The sequence below is a fragment of the Zootoca vivipara genome, chromosome 5 (assembly GCF_963506605.1).
Source record: "Zootoca vivipara chromosome 5, rZooViv1.1, whole genome shotgun sequence".
In the NCBI taxonomy this organism is placed as follows: domain Eukaryota; kingdom Metazoa; phylum Chordata; class Lepidosauria; order Squamata; family Lacertidae; genus Zootoca; species Zootoca vivipara.
In genome coordinates, this window is record NC_083280.1 from 8,540,393 (window position 1) to 8,558,599 (window position 18,207).

General features: G+C 47.9%; 1 protein-coding gene across 2 annotated transcripts in view; it reads right to left on the reverse strand.

Moving 5' to 3' along the window:
* EPHB3 (EPH receptor B3) overlaps positions 1-18,207 on the reverse strand; it is an 87,740-nt gene that overhangs the window by 42,696 nt on the left and 26,837 nt on the right. For both annotated transcript variants that reach the window (XM_060274343.1, XM_035132367.2), the window contains exons 2-3: positions 8,374-8,438; positions 6,682-7,354 (exon numbers count right to left, since the gene is read on the reverse strand). In XM_060274343.1, the coding sequence (XP_060130326.1) occupies positions 6,682-7,354; positions 8,374-8,438 (738 nt within the window). The remainder of the gene's footprint in view (positions 1-6,681; positions 7,355-8,373; positions 8,439-18,207) is intronic.

The following is an 18,207-nucleotide window of genomic DNA, read 5'->3' on the forward strand; positions in this document are numbered from 1 at the left end:
TGGGGAAACTCTGGCCGTCCAGATTTGCTGAAATTGAACTCTTCTCAGCCCTGGCCACGATTGCTGGGGGTGATGCAAATTGTGCTTCAACAACATTTGGAAGGCCATGGGTTTCCCAAGTCTCACATCTTGGAAGCCGCAGCAGATCAAACCCTCACAACCATCTTAACTGCCACAGGTTAACTATAAGCGAAGTAAAAGTTGTCAGAATTCGGGTATGGGAAGCACCCAAGGTCATGTCTCTCCCATGCCGAACACTGTGGTGCACAGAGTATCAGAGGCAGCTCCTTTCTTGCAAAGGTAGACTTCTGGACAAGGCCAGAGAGGCGTTCCATGGGTGGGGAGGAAAGGGGGTTGGACTAGATGGCACTCATGATCCCTTCCAACTCTACAATCTCTGATTTTAACTGGTATTCATAAGCATTCTGCCTCCAACAGTGGTGGCAGAATGTAGACACTATGGATTGTAGCCACCAATCGCCTGATCTGTCCCATGAGAATTTGTCTGATCCTCTTTCGAAGCCACCCAAAAGGGTTTGAACCCAGGACTCGACAGTTCCAGGTGCTAAGCACACATCCAGAGACTCCCCAGCAAGCTCAGCAGTCATGGGACTCAGGATCAGCAACTGTCTGAAGAACTGGAAGCAGAGAATAGGAACAAATGGGCAGGACACTCGGCAACTCCCATTTCACCCACTTTGTGCTTCTCGAGCCTCCAAGTCTCCCGTCCCCCAGGCTCAGCACCCGGTTTTAAAGACAGCCTGCCATTCTCCCTTCAGCCCCTCTGCTTCTGGGTGCCTCGCCCCTCAAGCCCCCCTCTCCCTTCCAACGTGCTTCCCTACCCACCCTGCTTTCTGCTAACAGCGCAACAACCCCTCTTTTCCGAGAACCAGTCGGAAGGCTTTCCAAGCCAAGCTGGCGTTTTAACTTACTTGACAGAAGCTGCGGTGTTTATTAACGTTCTATCGCTGATAGCTTTTCTGTGGGCAGAAAAACTCAAAGCTGCTGACTCCAAGAAGCATGCTAAGCACACACCGTTTGCTCAGATGTGGCAACTGAAACCTGCGACTCTACAGTATCGTAGCCTGGGGTATTTCATTCTTAACCGTGCAACACTTCTGCATCTTCTCCTGTCCCCCGACTTCAGTGCTATTTAAGGAGAGGCTTGTCAGCGGCCAACTGCCTGGCCGTGCCTGGCTAGAGAGAACTGCCTCCCGATTGCCAGGCAAGACAGATTTTGTGCACAGGAACAGCAGTGGCAAGCGGAGGGGTGGGGTTGGTGGCCCTCCCCATGCTATTGACCTCCAGCTCACACCACCCCCAGGCAGCCTGCAAGGGTCAGGGCCAACGGAAGTTGCAAGTCCACCACCTGGACGACCACAGGGGCGGTCCATTTGGAGTTACACCGGACAATACTTTCTCCCAGCCTACCTTACAGGGCTATTGTAAAGGGGGCAGGATTGCAATGTGCAGTGAACTGATCATGTTGGAGGAATCTCTTTTATGATAATGAAAGGCAAAGTTAACTATCTGGGGTAGTATTCCCCCCCCCCCGGTAGGGTTGTGCGATTTATTCTTTGTAACGCTGAATTAAAAACCAGCGATATTTTACAGTGTGCGGCTAACAAGGCCGCTGGTATCCTCTCCCCCAGGAGTGAAGGTTAGGCTTGAGAATTATGATTTCACATGCAAGCCTTTTATGGGAGGATTTTTCGGGGGCTGCATATAAGCAGAAGATTCACGAATCCCTCTCTTAAAAGAGAGCGGGAAGGAAGAGAGAGTGGAGAGTCAGCTCTATTTCAGATTTGCCCAAGGAATATGTGAACATTTTCAAAGTCCCATCACAACTTACAGGAAATCTGGCAAACTTCAAGGCGCTTGCAAATCCTTAAAATCTGTTTCCATTTACGGACATGAAACCTTCAAATGGAAGATCTCCAGCTTTAAAGGCACAAGAACACACACACACACACACACACACACACACACACACACACACACATGTACACGCATCTTTCTCTTTTTCTTTTTCTGTTAAATTACCCATCGCACAAAGTAGCAAATGAAGATTTGTACTGGATCTGTGCCAAGAGCCTGCCTAGATGATGAACTGGATATCATAGCAAAGTCTACACCTGTCAAAACTTTAGCAGGCGTCCAAAAGGGGCCGAGAGCAGGCTGCTGAATCATTTCTTGCCTTGTCCGACAAAATGGCTGAACACAGCAAGGCAAAATGGCAGGACGCACGGACCCGAACTTACGAATTCTGGTACGGTTGGTAATATCTGCCTGGGGCAGGGCCATGAAACCCCTATGATATAGGGAGGTAGAAAACAGGAGGAAAGGTCAGACAAACTGTATGGAAGACAGCTTGGTCTATTTTGATCAATCAGACAAAAATGTTAAGACCCAGCACAGAAGTTTTGGTGGTGCCAGCAAAACCAGCCAGATTTTTAAAGGTAAAGGGACCCCTGACCATTAGGCCCAGTCACAGACGACTCTGGGGTTGTGGCGCTCATCTCGCTTTACTGGCTGAGGGAGCCGGTGTACAGCTTCCAGGTCATGTGGTCAGCACGACTAAGCCGCTTCTGGCAAACCAGAGCAGCTCACGGAAACACCGTTTACCTTCCCGCCGGAGCGGTACCTATTTATCTACTTGCACTTTGACGTGCTTTCAAACTGCCAGGTGGGCAGGAGCAGGGACCAAGCAACAGGAACTCACCCCATCGTGGGAATTCGAACCGCCGACCTTCTGATCGGCAAGCCCTAGGCTCTGTGGTTTAGACCACAGCACCACCCGCGCCCCGTATTATGGAGTTTTTACCTATCTCATGACCAGCAACTTGCTTTCGAGTTCCAAATATTCAAACATTTTACACCAACGGTGAGTAACCCTTTCTCTGCCAAAGGTCCACGTTGCCTTGTGATTAATAATATATGTTAGGAGTCACATAACAGCAGCAAGCAGGGGTGGAGTCTGGAGTGGGTGGGGACACCCTCAACCCCACCATCTCCTTGCCTCCCACCCCATTTCCCACCTTACTTGGCACCTGCATGACATTATGGCTGCAAGATACATGGGCCACAGTTTGCGCATCTGTGTTTTGCACCAACAGTATCAAATCTAACTTGGGGAGGGGGGAATCACTTAGGAGGATGAACACATGGTCCGCTTATGGAATTCATTCCCAAAAGATGGAGAAGAAACAACAACATCCGCATGGGGAATTCGTCTATCACCCATGACAGCTAAACTGAACCTCCATATACAGATGCAGTCAACCTGTGTATACCAGATTCTGGAGGGCAAACAGAAAAGAAAGCCGTGTTGGTCTGAGTCGAAGCAAAATAAAAAAAATCCTTCAGTAGCACCTTAAAGACCAACTAAGTTTTTATTTTGGTATGAGCTTTCGTGTTCTGAAGAAGTGTGCATGCACACGAAAGCTCATACCAAAATAAAAACTTAGTTGGTCTTTAAGGTGCTACTGAAGGAATTTTTTTATTTTGCTAGAAAAGCCATTACCATCCAGTGGGCTAGTTTCCACACACACAAATCACACGTTCCATGCATCAATCAGGCAAACAAGTCACTATTAGAGTCCAAAGACACATTCCAAGCCAGGCAAGAACACTCAATGGGGTTGTGAATCTTAGAATTGTAGAGTTGGAAGGGACCGCAAGGATCATCTAGTTCAACTCCCTGCAATGCAGGCCTCTTTCAGCCAACATGGGGCTCGAACCCACAACGGTGAGATTAAGAGCCTCATGCTCTACCACCTAAGCTATGGAGCAAAGGCTGGCAAGGAGAGTGGCCTGGAGGAAGAGAATGCGGCTGGGGCGGGTGTGTGGCCTAAGCAGAGTTCCAAGGGCCTAACAGATAGGTCTAGAGGGCCACATCCGGCCCCTGAGCCTGAGTTTCTCCGCCTCCTCTACATGTGACATGACCCGGCAGGATCGTACCCACTAAGCTCAGGGGTTGCAGAAGCTCTCTCCCTGAGAATAACCCTCCAGAGGTAAATCTTGGCAGCCGCCAGTGCCAAATATTCAACAGTTCTTGTTGTCGCTGCAGTCTCCCCTGCAGGCATCCCGATTCCCCTCCCCTTGCCTACGCAGGTTCTCTTGACTGATTGATTTAGGAGCCCCAGTTTGCTCACTCCTGAAGGCTTGGAGAAGTCAGAGCAAGTTAAGAACAGACATTAAATATCTGCTTGGGTTTTGTTTTCTTTTGTTTTGTTTGCAGGGGGGAAGGAGAACAATTAAGAGCACAATCTAATGGCTGTCTACTCAGAAGAAAGTCCAATTGACTTGAATGGAGCTTACTCCCTGGCACGTGAGTGTGGGATTGCGGCCTAAACTCTTTCAGGGGCCTTTCAGGATCAATTTATTCATGTATTGCATTTTTTTTATCCCACCTTCCCCCCCCCCCCCCGAGTAGCTCAAGGCACCGGACACGGTTCTCCCTGCTCAGCTCCTCATTTTGATCCCCAACAACAACCCTCTGAGGTTGTGAGTGGCTTAAAGCCTACTTCTCACGTCAACAACAAGTCCCCTTGGCTCCCTTGGACACTACACAGAACCAGCCTCCGTTTCCCATTTGCGGAAGCAAAATAGTAATCATCTACTGTTCCCAAAATTACCCTAAAGGTGATTAAGTGGGAGTGGAGAGTTAATGGACTGAAACAAACATAGCGCACAGGAGAATTAGTTCTCCTTCCAGACTACCAAAAGACTCAGAAAGAGACTCCCACCTGAGACTGGCTGTGGCTTAAAAGTTTGAGACTGCCAAAGGGCAGGATGTGCTCCACAAAACCAGGGGCAATTGCTCCTGGCCCATAGCTGACCTTTCCTGGGCACGACAGCCCTCTCCTTCTCTTTGGGAAGGGCTGTAGGTCAGGGAGTTCTTCGTTTCTCTGCAGGAGGTCCCAGGATCACTTGCCAGCATCTCGGGGAACCTGCTGGGAAAGTCATACGCCCGAAATCCTGAACAACTGCTGCCAGTCAGTGTCAGCAGTCAGGAGCTAGCCAGTATAAGAAAGATTCCTACCAATCTTTCTTTTGGCAGTGGTCACTTGTACCACCCTGAGCTCTAGAGCAGGTAGATGCAGCTCAGACAGCTTCTCCTTGTTAAAAAATTCAGAGGAATGTGAGGCAAACACTCGGACGCACTCAGGGACTTCCCAAAGAAAGGAGTCTTCCATTGTTGGCTGGGCTCGGGAGCAGGCAGAATTCGCACTCTGCCAGCCTGAGCCAAGGAGCAGCACAATAGGAGAGACCTCTTCTCTCTCTCTCTCTTGCCTTTGCCCCATTTTCCCTGCCCTCCGAGTACCCTGATATTTTGCAGCTGTGATTAAGTGTTAACGTGATGATATACTTTGCATTCCCTACAAAAGCATGTCACGCACACGCACACGCACACAACACAACCCACAAAACACAGGAGCATGAGTCAATGTCCTAGTGCAGGTGCCGTGTTTTACAGACATGTTTTTCAAAAGAACAGGTTTTACAAGAAAGGAGATTCCGACTAAACGTGAGGAATAAACTTTCTGAGAGCAAGACTACCTGAGAAACTGGTGGGCTCTCCTTCCTTGGGGGGTTTCTAAACAGAGGTCGGGTGGCCATCCGCCAGGGATTCTTTAGCTGTGACTCCTTCAATGCAGCAGGTTGGACTAGATGACCCCTGGAGTCCCTTTTCAAACTCTACAGTTCTACGATTCCAGGTTTGCAGCCTCGAAGCCGGCAGCAGGCAGCGCTCACTCTTTTGCTTCTCTGGCTACCCCCTCCAAGCCACAGATGGCACCTCGCAGTGACAATACCACAAGGCTTTGTTTGATTCAGAGTCAATTGGATTTACACTTTGGGAGATAACCTCCAGACCCTGAAATAAGCATTCTATGACCAGAGGAATTGGGGGAAAGAGTGCTAAGGAAGAAAGCAGAGATAAGCTGTTTCCTATAGCATCGCTGGCTACCTGCTAGACTTTCAAACACCCATCAGACACTCGCCATGGCAGAAGGTATTAGTGAGACAAGGCCAGTATAAACCTCAGAGGCTTTAATGTGCCCAGGCTCTGACCCAGAAACAGAGACCTTTTAATTTTAAAGCTAAGATGTCGGGGGGTCAGGCTCAAAGGAGGGTGGGGTGTGCGCACACTTCTGGCATTTGTGAGCTGTCAGTTGCATAAAGAGAGAGCAGGAACCTGGGTTGGTGGCATCGTTCCAGAGCGGAGGACAAGGTGCTGCTTTTGATCATATAAAGCCCTGAAAAAACAGTACGGACTCTAGAGACCTTAAAAGGCTCTTGCCTCTGCTGCCTTCCAACCAGTCCATGACATGCTGCCTTTGCCCCACACTTGACCACTCTTGGTGGCTGCCAGTGCTCCAGCCTCAAGATTCTGGCACAGTGTTGTATACAAAGACAAAAGCTAAGACTGACGTGATTAACAATGAGCCGGCCCTACTATGAGTCAGGTGAGACATCTGGTTTAAGCTGGCGGAAATCGTCATTCAATTCATTTTTTGACCCTTGGGGATGGAGGCGGTGGGAAAGAGAGAGTTAAGATTTTCTCAAGTGCCAGAATGTCTACACCAGCGGCATACATTGAGCAAACCAGCCAGGAACTAAAGCAACAGTCTTCAACACACGCAACCAAGGAACGCCAGGAGGGAGGCCGCCACTTACCTAGGCACTGAGTCTCCTTCATAGCCGGTTCATACCCAGCAGCACAGGTGCAAGCTCCCACGGGTACCATCCACTCCCCATCGCCATTGCAGTAGAGTTTCAAGGGCACAGACACTTCCACCGCATTGGGGATGCAGGTGCCCGGAGCAATGACCAAGGAGGTCGGCTCCGCTCCAGTCAAGGTCTCGGGGAAAACGGCAAAGCCAGCAATGGTGCTGGAGCACTTTTTGTAGAAGGCACGGACGGAGATGAGCGACATGCAAGCTCCCAGGTCCTGGAAAGCCAAGTAGAAGCCATTCTTGGAAAGGGGCCCGAAGCTGCGCACCTTGGTGTTCATCCGGCCGGATTCCAGCTTCGAGAAACTCTCGTCGGGGGCAATTGTATCCACTTTGACGTAAGGGTTTTCCATCCAGAAGGGGCTGGAGGCAGAGGCAGAGTCCGTGTCCGACTCGTAGTAGAAAAGGTTGAAGGTCTCTTTGCAAGAGCCGGGGATGTTGGGGATGCTGTTGCAGTCGCGCACCGTAAATTTCAGCTCCACGTAGACGCGCTGGACCTCGTGGCGCTCGATGAACTGGGTGCGCAGCCAGTTGTTCTGGTTCATTTCTTGCACGTTGCACACCTGATACGTCCGGATGGGGTTCATGGCCTCGTCGTAGCCACTGACTTCTTCCCACTGCACAAAATTAAATGACACTGGTCCATTATTATTTCTTTATTTTTAATGAGAGAACGGGGAGGCATGGCTAAGTAGGGTGTGTTTTTAAGGGGGGGGGGAGAAACTTACTTTTTTGCAATTTTTTTTCTCCTAGAAAAAATGTTTTTGGGTGCGAGGAATTCAAAGCTGCTGTTATTTTTGTGATTGGATATCTTTTGGCTTGGCAAGTCTACATCTGATTAAGAAGTGCATAAGCTGCTTTTGGAAAACCAGCGAATTTTAATTTGGCTTTATGAAAATGCCAGGTAATGCTAAATAATAGTAATTATAAATACAGTACTAATCATAGTATTATATAATATAACTGCAAGTATTTGCAGTTTTAACGACTTCTGTGCAATTTCACACACATTCTGCTTACCAAGCAAAGCAAAATCACATTAATTTAACCAAAAACACCATTGGATTTCCCGAGTAACATTTCAACTTTTTAGCACCCCTCATTTTTGGAATTTGAAAATTGAAAAAAAAAATTTTAAAGTCTGTGCTCACATGTCATGTTAAACCATAGTTATTGTTTAACTATGGTTTGATGTGAATGAGCACTGCCCTGGTACATACTGCTCAAAAGGCCCTGCTCGCCCCTGGAGGCAAATTCTGCAAATGATTGATTTCCATGGTTTTTATAGGTCTAAGTGGCCTTCTTGGGCTACCCTCATTGCAATTGCTAAGAATTCACATGGGTGGGCTGAAGCAATATTTGGGGGTAGCAGATGAATCCACAAATCACAGAACTGTAGAGTAGGACGGGACCAAGAGGGTCATTTAGTCCAACCCCCTGCAATGCAGGGATATTTTGCCCAGTGTGGGATTCGAACCCACAACCATGAGATCAAGAGTCTCGTGCTCTATTGATTAAGCTAAACCTAAGTTGCGGAGATGCACAGGAGAGAAAAGGCTGAGGAAAGCAGCGTGGTTCATAATTCTGCCCACGTCTGGTTCCAACCCAGGCCCCTTTGGAGAATGGAACACCTTACCCCAGTCTCCGGATGTGCCGTCCACGCCAACTCAGACGTCACCCACTTCGTATCCATCAGAGTTTCTAGAGGGTGGGAGAGAAAGAGAGAGAGAAACACACAACTTGGAGGTCACTGTCGCACAAAGTTATTTGTTCTAGTTCTACACCGCTTGATTGTAAAAGTAAAAAAAATAAAAACTTCATTCATGCAGGCTTTACCCAAGGAGTTACACAATAAAATTGTGGGCAAGAAACAGTTTAAAAGAACCTTTCAAAAGATTAAGATCAGCAATAGACAGAAAACTCTCATTAACGTCATTGGGTCACAGGTTTGTTTTCGTCCTTGCACTTATTATGTATTTTGTGTTTTAAAGAAAAAACGAGGGAGCAGATAGATTACAGTAAACTGGGTCTCCCACAGAATGAATTTTCACCTGCAGCCAGTCATGGGGATGCTGCCCGTGTTGGCCCAGTGGGTGGCACTTTGTACATGCTCTGGGACATGCCATTGCTGCCTTTGACAGGTTCCAGAGCTAAGCCCTGGCACTTGAAGGAGGAGAGGAAGAAACAAGAGCGTCAGAAACCTACACACAACACAAGCCCCTAGAGATCATTTCTTATTTTGTTTTAAAAAAAGAAAAAGTTAAGAGAAAACTTAACCCTGGGATGGAATGGGATGTGGGAAGATTGCAGGACAACAAGGGTCCTTGTTACGGTTGAACTTTAGGGCTGTTTTGCCTTCAGGAAGGAGATTTCCCTGGAGTTACACGCTTGGTCTACTCTAATGACTGCCCTCCCTCCACCCTTTTGACCTCTCCCATTCCTCACTTCTGCGCAGACCTGGCGGAAGAGGCAGGAAATGCTCTCTCTCTCTCCAGCCTCCAACTTCTCCCAGACTTTGGCATGTATTAACCACAGCGCTGGTAGAAGTAGTGCTTCCCCCATGACTAGGGCGGTGAGGGCTGAAGCAGGTTTATCCAGCAAGAGAAGAGCAGGGAGGCAGCAGCTTCCCATGCACCGCTCACTTGTGCGTTTCAAAAAATAGGGGGGAAGAATTTGACCGTCTGGCCAACATTCCAGCAGCAGATTAACAGCCAAAACCTCCCCATCAGCATTCCCCACAGAGCCTCCCAAGTCCCAGCCTCAGCCTTGGGGGTGAACAGAGACACACACACACACAGAGAGAGAGAGAGAGAGAGAGAGAGAACAACAGCTCGTTTGGGATTTGGGTTAGGGCTGTAACCAAAGACGGTTGACCCCAGTAGCGCCAGGCCATTCTGCAGCTTGCCGGCATCCGCAACAAGAGAAAGATGGGCATTTGACACGGAGGACCAAACACTAGCAGGTTGATAACATCAGCTCAGAGAAAGGGGGCGGGGGGAAAGGTCCAGGGCAAAATCAGATGTGTGGCAAAAACAGTTGTGCGGCCGCAAGAGTTTACAACACAGCCGAGTTCCAGCAGCACAGCAAGCACACATCACAAAACTAGACCCCAGTTCATGTAAAGGTAAAGGGACCCCCGACCATCAGGTCCAGTCGTGACCGACTCTAGGGTTGCGGTGCTCATCTCGCGTTATTGGCCGAGGGAGCCGGCATACAGCTTCCGGGTCATGTGACCAGCATGACAAAGTCGCTTCTGGCGAACCAGAGCAGCACACAGAAATGCCGTTTACCTTCCCGCCGGAGCGGTACCTATTTATCTACTTGCACTTTGACATGCTTTTGAACTGCTAGGTTGGCAGGAGCAGGGACCGAGCAACAGGAGCTCACCCCGTCACGGGGATTCGAATAGCCGACCTTCTGATCGGCAAGCCCTAGGCTCTGTGGTTTAACCCACAGCGCCACCCACGTCCAGTTCATGACTGTCTTATTAAAAAGGCTTTGAGTACCTGTCCTCATGAGAGACCGGGGAGAATGGGGACATGACTGGAGGAAGCCAGCCACAAGGGTTTGCCTTACCCTGTGGGGTGCAGTTAGTTTGGTTCATATTTTGATGCAAATCTCTTTAGTTTGTACTTCCTGAAACAATGAACAAACTGAAACACAGCTACCCTTCAAAACCTGCCATTTCTCTGAATTTTGCAAGGCAGTTCTTCAGCCCTAAAAACGCATACAAAATGCGTACATGCGTTAGGGGAACATGCACATAAAAAGCACACGTTTGTTTTTTGTTTTTGTTTTTTGTCGGCGTTCAGAAATGTGTTATAGTAGGGAAAATTGCTTGCAAAAAAAAATGTGTGTACGAGGCAAAACTGCCTTGGAAATGTGTAGATGAGCAGTAAAAGTGTGCTAAACTGCTGTTGAGTTTTCTTGAGGACTTTTACTTTTCCCTTAAAAAGTGAAATTGCAAACTGATGCAGAAACGTGGCAAACTTGAGGCTGGGAATAATGAGAATTGGATGGGAAGCGGAATTGACAAATTTGTTTATTGCTGCACCCTTGACACCCTTCTGCGGAACAAAGCTTCTCCATCACAGTCACCCAACGTGGCTGGGACCTTACTGCTCACAATGCAAGAGTCAAAGCTAGACATTATTACTACTGCAGGTCCTGTCCTCCTTTCCCTTGTCTCCAAGGCCCACAGAGTAGTAGTTAGCATCATTTTATTACTTTTGCACATCAGAGAGAGAGAGAGAGAGAGAGAGAGAGAGAGAGAGAGAGAGAGAGAGAGAGAGAGAGAGAGAGAGAGAGAGAGAGTCAGAAAACACCATCTAAATGGTGGTTGTTTTCGGGAATACTCATTGCACTACAAGCTAGCTGACTATTTCCCAGTTTTATTCTGAATCACACCAAAAACACAGAATCACATCTCCCATCATCCCTGACCCCTGTGGCTAGCTGCGGATGATGGGAGTTGTAGTCCAACAACACCTGGAGAACTGCCGGTTTCCCACCCCTGCTACAAGCAAAGGCTTGCACAAATTTTTCACTTGTCGAGATTTAAAGTAACTCCTGCCTTACAAAACAAACAAGCCACGAGAAACAAAGGAAGACATGGGACATGGTGACGGGTGTTTTTCCCTTGGTCCTTACAGAACAGGTTGGACATGGAGATGCACATGCAGCCCCAACGAAGAGTGGGCGGGAGCAAACCCCCAAAAGCGTATCACACATGTGCTCCACCACCAAGATACCATCTCTGCCTTGTGGAGGGGAGGCCAGATATGCACCATGCCAGGAAACCGTCATGCCGTTCTCAAAAGTGAGGAATTTATGGCCTGTCAACCGAGTGATCTATCTCCCATCAAAAAGCATGATTGATGGGCTTCCGCGTTTATTGAAAGGAAACTTGCGCGTGCTGGAAGTGGTTTGCATACCACCCATGCTCTGCCCTAAAAAAAAAAAGTGCTGCGGAATGCAGCACATGGGCGTCCCAAACACTCCCCACAGTGCGCCAGAATGCTGCATCTTGTCTTAAATCTAGAAATGATTCCCCTCTCCCTCTCTCTCTCTCTTGCCTGGGACTTCCTTCCACATCACCTAAGCCAGGGCTGGGAAGCCAAATTGGGTACCCAACAGCACCAGCAAACATGGTCAGGGAGAATGGGAGTTGCAGTCTGTAGGGGCAGAGGTTCCTCACCACACACTTAAGGGATGCCAACTTTCTTTGCTCCTTTGAGTCCTCCCAAAACCCACCTCTTCCATGGTCTTGGTTTTAGCCTCCATCCCAATCCCTTGCCCCAAATGATGGCACACTTTGGATTACATTCCAGTGCCTCAGCCTACATCTGCCACAAGTCCACTGTCTGCTGTTCGGAGGCAGTGCGCTTCTGCTGAATACCAGTTCCTGGTATAAAAAATCATGTGCCACCAATGCAGGCGACAATGCTATATGGGGCTGCCTTTTTGCAATCTCCCACTCCCACCTCATCACCCTTCGGCGCCCTCTCGGTGAGATAGCAATTAGTTTCCCAGTTTGGTCTTGCAAGGAGGTTACGTCGCATGCCGGGATTTTAGGAATCCAAATGCTATCCCCCTGGAACAGAGATGGGGCTGTGATGGAACAGCTGCTCCAAAAGGGGGGAAGGCAGACTGGAGCCTGATCAAAGCTCAAGGATCGCAGTGGAAGATGGATAGTTTGCATCTCATGCCAAGGCACCACTCAGACCTGGTCTGTGCAGAAAGCAGATCCTGCTGTAAAACTGTTCCTGGACTATATCAGTTCAGACTGCAAAGTGGGGGGCTGCAAGGCTAAATGTTCCCCCAGATGAGAGGGAAAATCCCCCGAGAAAACCAAATGCCAGGAACAAAGTGTCTTCTCGCTTAGACTAGCTTGAATGCAGGGAAGCATTCAAACACACAATGCTCAGAAACGACGCAGTCCAAGAACAGTTGTGCGAATCAGCTGTCCGCACAGTCCGCGATTCAGAGCCAATTCAGGCCCTCACAAAGTGCCTGAGCACAAATGACAAACTACACATGCAACATGCTAAATGGTGGGCTTTTAAAGGACTGGCTTCCCTGCGTTAAAACAAAGGAGGAGTATCACAAAATGACCAGGCTCCCAATTCTGTATTGATGCAAAGAACCCTGGGCACACAGAAATGCACGTAACACCCTTTGCTATGGAGGAACTTGCACATGGATTTTAAACATCCATTTAAACAAGGACGATTTTATACCTTGGTTCAAACTGTAATGCCTAAATTACAGGTGTGTTAGAAGCATATCAGCTCCTGCTGCGTTCCTGAAGCCAGCACCCTCAAAAAGGTACTGAGACCGATGTTGCAGGCGTTCCTTCAACCCTGCGCCTTCCGCTTTGAACAAGCTCAGCAGCAGCAGCAACCCACGGAGGACAAAAGAACTGGGAGAATCCCTGGGGAACCAATTTAGCCAAGCCAAACAAAAAAGCTGGACATTTGTAATGGAGGCTTGTAAATAGCTAATCATCTGGTCTCCTATGGCGAATCAGAACCGTTTCCAGGCAACCACGCAGGGTAGCTTCTGTTAAGTGGGAAATTACCCCCCCCCCTTCCTTGCAGTGCCAGAAACCACTAGCGCAGAGGCAGGGAAGGCTAGCGAAAGTTTTCCTGGGCTAATAACGCCAGTGAACTTATTTGCAAAACTGAAGTAACGTGAGAACCGCCACAAAACAGTGGCATTTGCAGGCCTGTGCCTGCCCGTCTTCATCCTGCTTGAAGTGGAAAGCGACTATACCTAGATTTGTGGCTGCAGTTTTGGGGGTTATTTGCATCATCTGCTCTCTGGGGACGGGAGCAAGGAGAGCCTTGCGCTGGGATAGCCCAACAAGCCAGAAGAAAGGAGCGGAAACTTCTAGACCTGCTGTCAACCTTGCCTCCCTGTTCAGCGCATGTCCAAAAGGTAAAGCCAACACACACACACACACACACACACACACACACACACACACACACACACGGCTCGCAGCCCCCTCACGAAATGCCCTTCTCGGAGGTATGTTCCGCCAGAGTGTGCTGATCCATGACAGATGCTACGTTCTGACAGGAGACGTGCGATTTGCATCCTGATTTTTTCAGGATCCACGAGCTCACCTGAAAGACAGGCGCCGAACAAGGAGGCACAAGAAGAGGCTAAAAATAAAAAATAAAAGAACTATCCTTGCAATAATTAGAAATCTCGGGAAGCAGTCAACCACAAAAAAAGCGGGGAAGGCTCGAGAAGACAAGGAAAGAAAAGGCAGAAAGAAAAGGGAAGGGGCTGTGAGAGACATCAAGGCAAATGGACATAAGGCTGCCCCTTTGCCCCTTCCCAGAATTCCTCTGCAGGCTAAAATTCAACAGATACAGAATTTTCCTAACGCAGAGATACCTGAGCCAAACAAGGTGCTACTTTCAGTTTTAATTAATCTTGCTTAAAACTGCCTACTTTTACTTCGAAGGAGGTCCAGTCACATAGAGTCCCCCCCCCACATTATGAACATTTGGTTTCCTGTCCAAAATTGTACCAAGGTGCCACTTTGCAGTAAGCAGCACTCCATTCAAAGCAGCAACAACATTCCCCCGTTACACTTTTGACCCTGTTCTCAGTGCCCACCCCAAAACCTTGCGGAAAGGAGGGGTGCTTTTATCCCCCCGTTTCCCAAATCCTCCTCTGATTCACTGTCAGCTTAGGCCTGCTGAAACTAATATATTGCCGAGCCCTGAGGGCAGAGTACAACTTGCTTCTCCCAACAGTGATTTAACTGCTTTGCAGAGCAGTATATGCTTGTTATATGTGAACGATGGGCACAAGTGTCTGTTTTGCTGTGACTAATTATTACATTAGACAGTTTACTTCGTATACGCACACCTCAACCAGGAAGACTATGTAATTCGCACCCCGTAGTAGACTCTGGATAAGTTTTAGGCAGACACTGATGAATTTTTCGAGATTTCACGTTCCCATTGCATCTTTTGTGCGCCACGTGAAGCATTTTTTAATTGGAAGGCAGTTGCATTTTACAAAGCAATTAGCAAAACGCATCCTCCGCAATGGTCTCAAAAAACAGTGGAGAAAACACGCATGCACAAACGAAGCAGACGTCGGTGTGTCGGTGTGTGTGTGTGTGTGTGTGTGTGCGCACACACATGCATTTGGACCAATATATTGGCAAAAAAACGGATGCAGGAATTCCTAGACTTTTTGAGCCTGTGGGCACATTTCAGAATCTTAGAAGCTGTCATGGCTATACCACAAAATGTCTGCCATGGTTATCTGATCCCTCCCCAGAACAAAATACCGGTTTCACAGGAGGAAAACGGGTGGTGCTTGAAGACACCCCCTCCCTCGACACCAAGGAAAAGCAACACCACACAGGCAAAACAGACTTTACCCTCAACATTAAGAGGGTTTTTTTGGCCTTCCAGTCAGAACAATGTTATAGAAACGATACATATTTATCTGTAACATAAACTCTGCCATCTCTAGCCTGTCCAATGACACAATATGAGGACATGAGGCCACCATCTTGCTGCAACTAAGCAGCTCTGGGTCTGGTCAATCAATGCCTGGGTGGAACCATGTTGGATGGAAGGAAGACAGGAGAAATGAAAGATTTTGACATATCACAATGTCTGAAACCAGGACGGAGCTATTGGGGGCATTGGCTAGCTTCATGGTTTTCCCCGCCTTGTGATTTTTGAATAGCACACACACATCATTGTTATTCACTATACAGTGGTGCCTCGCTTAACGAATGCCCTGCTTAACGAAATTTCCGCTTAACAAAAGGATTTTTTGAGTGGAGGTTGCCTCGCTAGACGAATTCGTTTTATGAAAAATTCGTCTAGCGAATCGCGGTTTCCCATAGGAATGCATTGAAATTCAATTAATGCGTTCCTATGGGCAAAAAAAAAATTCAAAAAAGATTCAATGCATTCCTATGGCTTTCGCTAGACGAATTTTTCGTTATAAGAAAAGACCCGTGGAACGAATTAAATTCGTCTAGCGAGGCACCACTGTATATTGCCAGGTCAACAATTACGAAACCGGTATCACGTCAAAACGGTTTTGGACGATATCTCGCTATATCACCCGGTTCTACTGAAGACACCATGGGGAAGGGTCATAACTCGGTGGTAGAGTATTTGCTTTCCATGCATAAGGTCCAGGCTCAATCCTGAACATCTCAAGGTGGGGCTGGAAGAAGAACCTGTCTGAAATCTTGGAGGTTCACAAGAGTGAGTCGGGTGGGCCAAGGGAGCTTCCAAGGTTCCTATCATTTCCATCTGAACCACAAAGCTTGGAAGCTCTGAACTGGCATGCCCAAAGCTCCAGGTCAGGGATGTCTCGAAGCATCCTTTGCCAGCTGCAGAATATCCTCAAGACAAGCAGAAAAGGAGTACCGAGGAATGAAAGATTAACCACAGCAAAGGGAGAAAGGAACAAGGGGAGAGCTCAGGGTGGTGGTGGGGAGGCAGATGATATCGTAGAACAAAGGGTGTGGCTGAGCCAACCGATTCTCCCGGGATACTTGCCGAGTTATATTGGGCAAAATGCAATCTGCAGCTTGTTTCAGGTGCTCTGCTCCTCATTGAGACTCCCGGTTCCAAGTTTTACTGCGGGCAAGTCAGAACCTCATAAACAGATACTTAACTGTTTGGACCGACATCACAGGCCATTGCAATGTTCTTGGCTGCTGAAAGGGCAGGCTAGGGCACGGCACCGCAGGGAAATGCCTTTTATGGGGGGGGCGGGGAGCTCCAGTCTGCCACCCCCGCCAGCAGGTCGGCACTCCTCCTTCCAAGAAACCCCGATTGCGAGGATAGATTTCAGCCAGCAACTAGCACCAAAGTAGTAGACTGGCATGCATATTCAAGAGCAGTGGCGTGGAGGCTACAGAAACTCAATGGCAGAAGCAGGTGCCAGGACAGGGAAGGAACCATTTGCTTGTTCTTTTGCAGAGACGTTTTCCTCACATCTCTTTCCTACGTGGGGCTTCCTGTGACAAGCAGCACTGTACTAAGTTGCTGCATAAAACGACTCAACGGTGGCACAATGGGTTGATGTGCCTGGCTGTTAACCAGAAGGTTGGTGGTTCGAGTCCAGCCAAGGATGAAACTCATAGATATATAAGCTAATGGACAAATGACACCTTAAACCTAGGTTACAGTCGTCACAACAGAATGTCGATGCACCTTCCCCCCCAAAATGTGGTTTATTATTAAATTTATAAATATTATTGCTATTATTATTATTATCATCAGTTCTATACCGCTTTATATTTTAAAGAAAAGAAACCTCAAAGCAGCTTTGTTGTTGTTTAGTCATTTAGTCGTGTCCGACTCTTCGTGACCCCATGGACCATAGCACGCCAGGCACTCCTGTCTTCCACTGCCTCCCGCAGTTTGGTCAAACTCATGTTCGTAGCTTCGAGAACACTGTCCAACCATCTTGTCCTCTGTCGTCCCCTTCTCCTTGTGCCCTCCATCTTTCCCAGCATCAAGGTCTTTTCCAAGGATTCTTCTCTTCTCATGAGGTGGCCAAAGTATTGGAGCCTCAGCTTCACGATCTGTCCTTCCAGGGAGCACTCAGGGCTGATTTCCTTAAGAATGGATAGGTTTGATCTTCTTGCAGTCCATGGGACTCTCAAGAGTCTCCTCCAGCACCACAATTCAAAAGCATCAATTCTTCGGCGATCAGCCTTCTTTATGGTCCAGCTCTCACTTCCATACATCACTACTGGGAAAACCATAGCTTTAACTATACGGACCTTTGTCGGCAAGGTGATGTCTCTGCTTTTTAAGATGCTGTCTAGGTTTGTCATTGCTTTTCTCCCAAGAAGCAGACGTCTTTTAATTTCGTGACTGCTGTCACCATCTGCAGTGATCAAGGAGCCCAAGAAAGTAAAATCTCTCACTGCCTCCATTTCTTCCCCTTCTATTTGCCAGGAGGTGATGGGACCAGTGGCCATGATCTTGGTTTTTTTGATGTTGAGCTTCAGACCATATTTTGCGCTCTCCTCTTTCACCCTCATTAAAAGGTTCTTTAATTCCTCCTCACTTTCTGCCATCAAGGTTGTGTCATCTGCATATCTGAGGTTGTTGATATTTCTTCCGGCAATCTTAATTCCGGCTTGGGATTCATCTAGTCCAGCCTTTCGCATGATGAATTCTGCATATAAGTTAAATAAGCAGGGAGACAATATACAATCTTGTCGTACTCCTTTCCCAATTTTGAACCAATCAGTTGTTCCATATCCAGTTCTAACTGTAGCTTCTTGTCCCACATAGAGATTTCTCAGGAGACAGATGAGGTGATCAGGCACTCCCATTTCTTTAAGAACTTGCCATAGTTTGCTGTGGTCGACACAGTCAAAGGCTTTTGCATAGTCAATGAAGCAGAAGTAGACGTTTTTCTGGAACTCTCTAGCTTTCTCCATAATCCAGCGCAT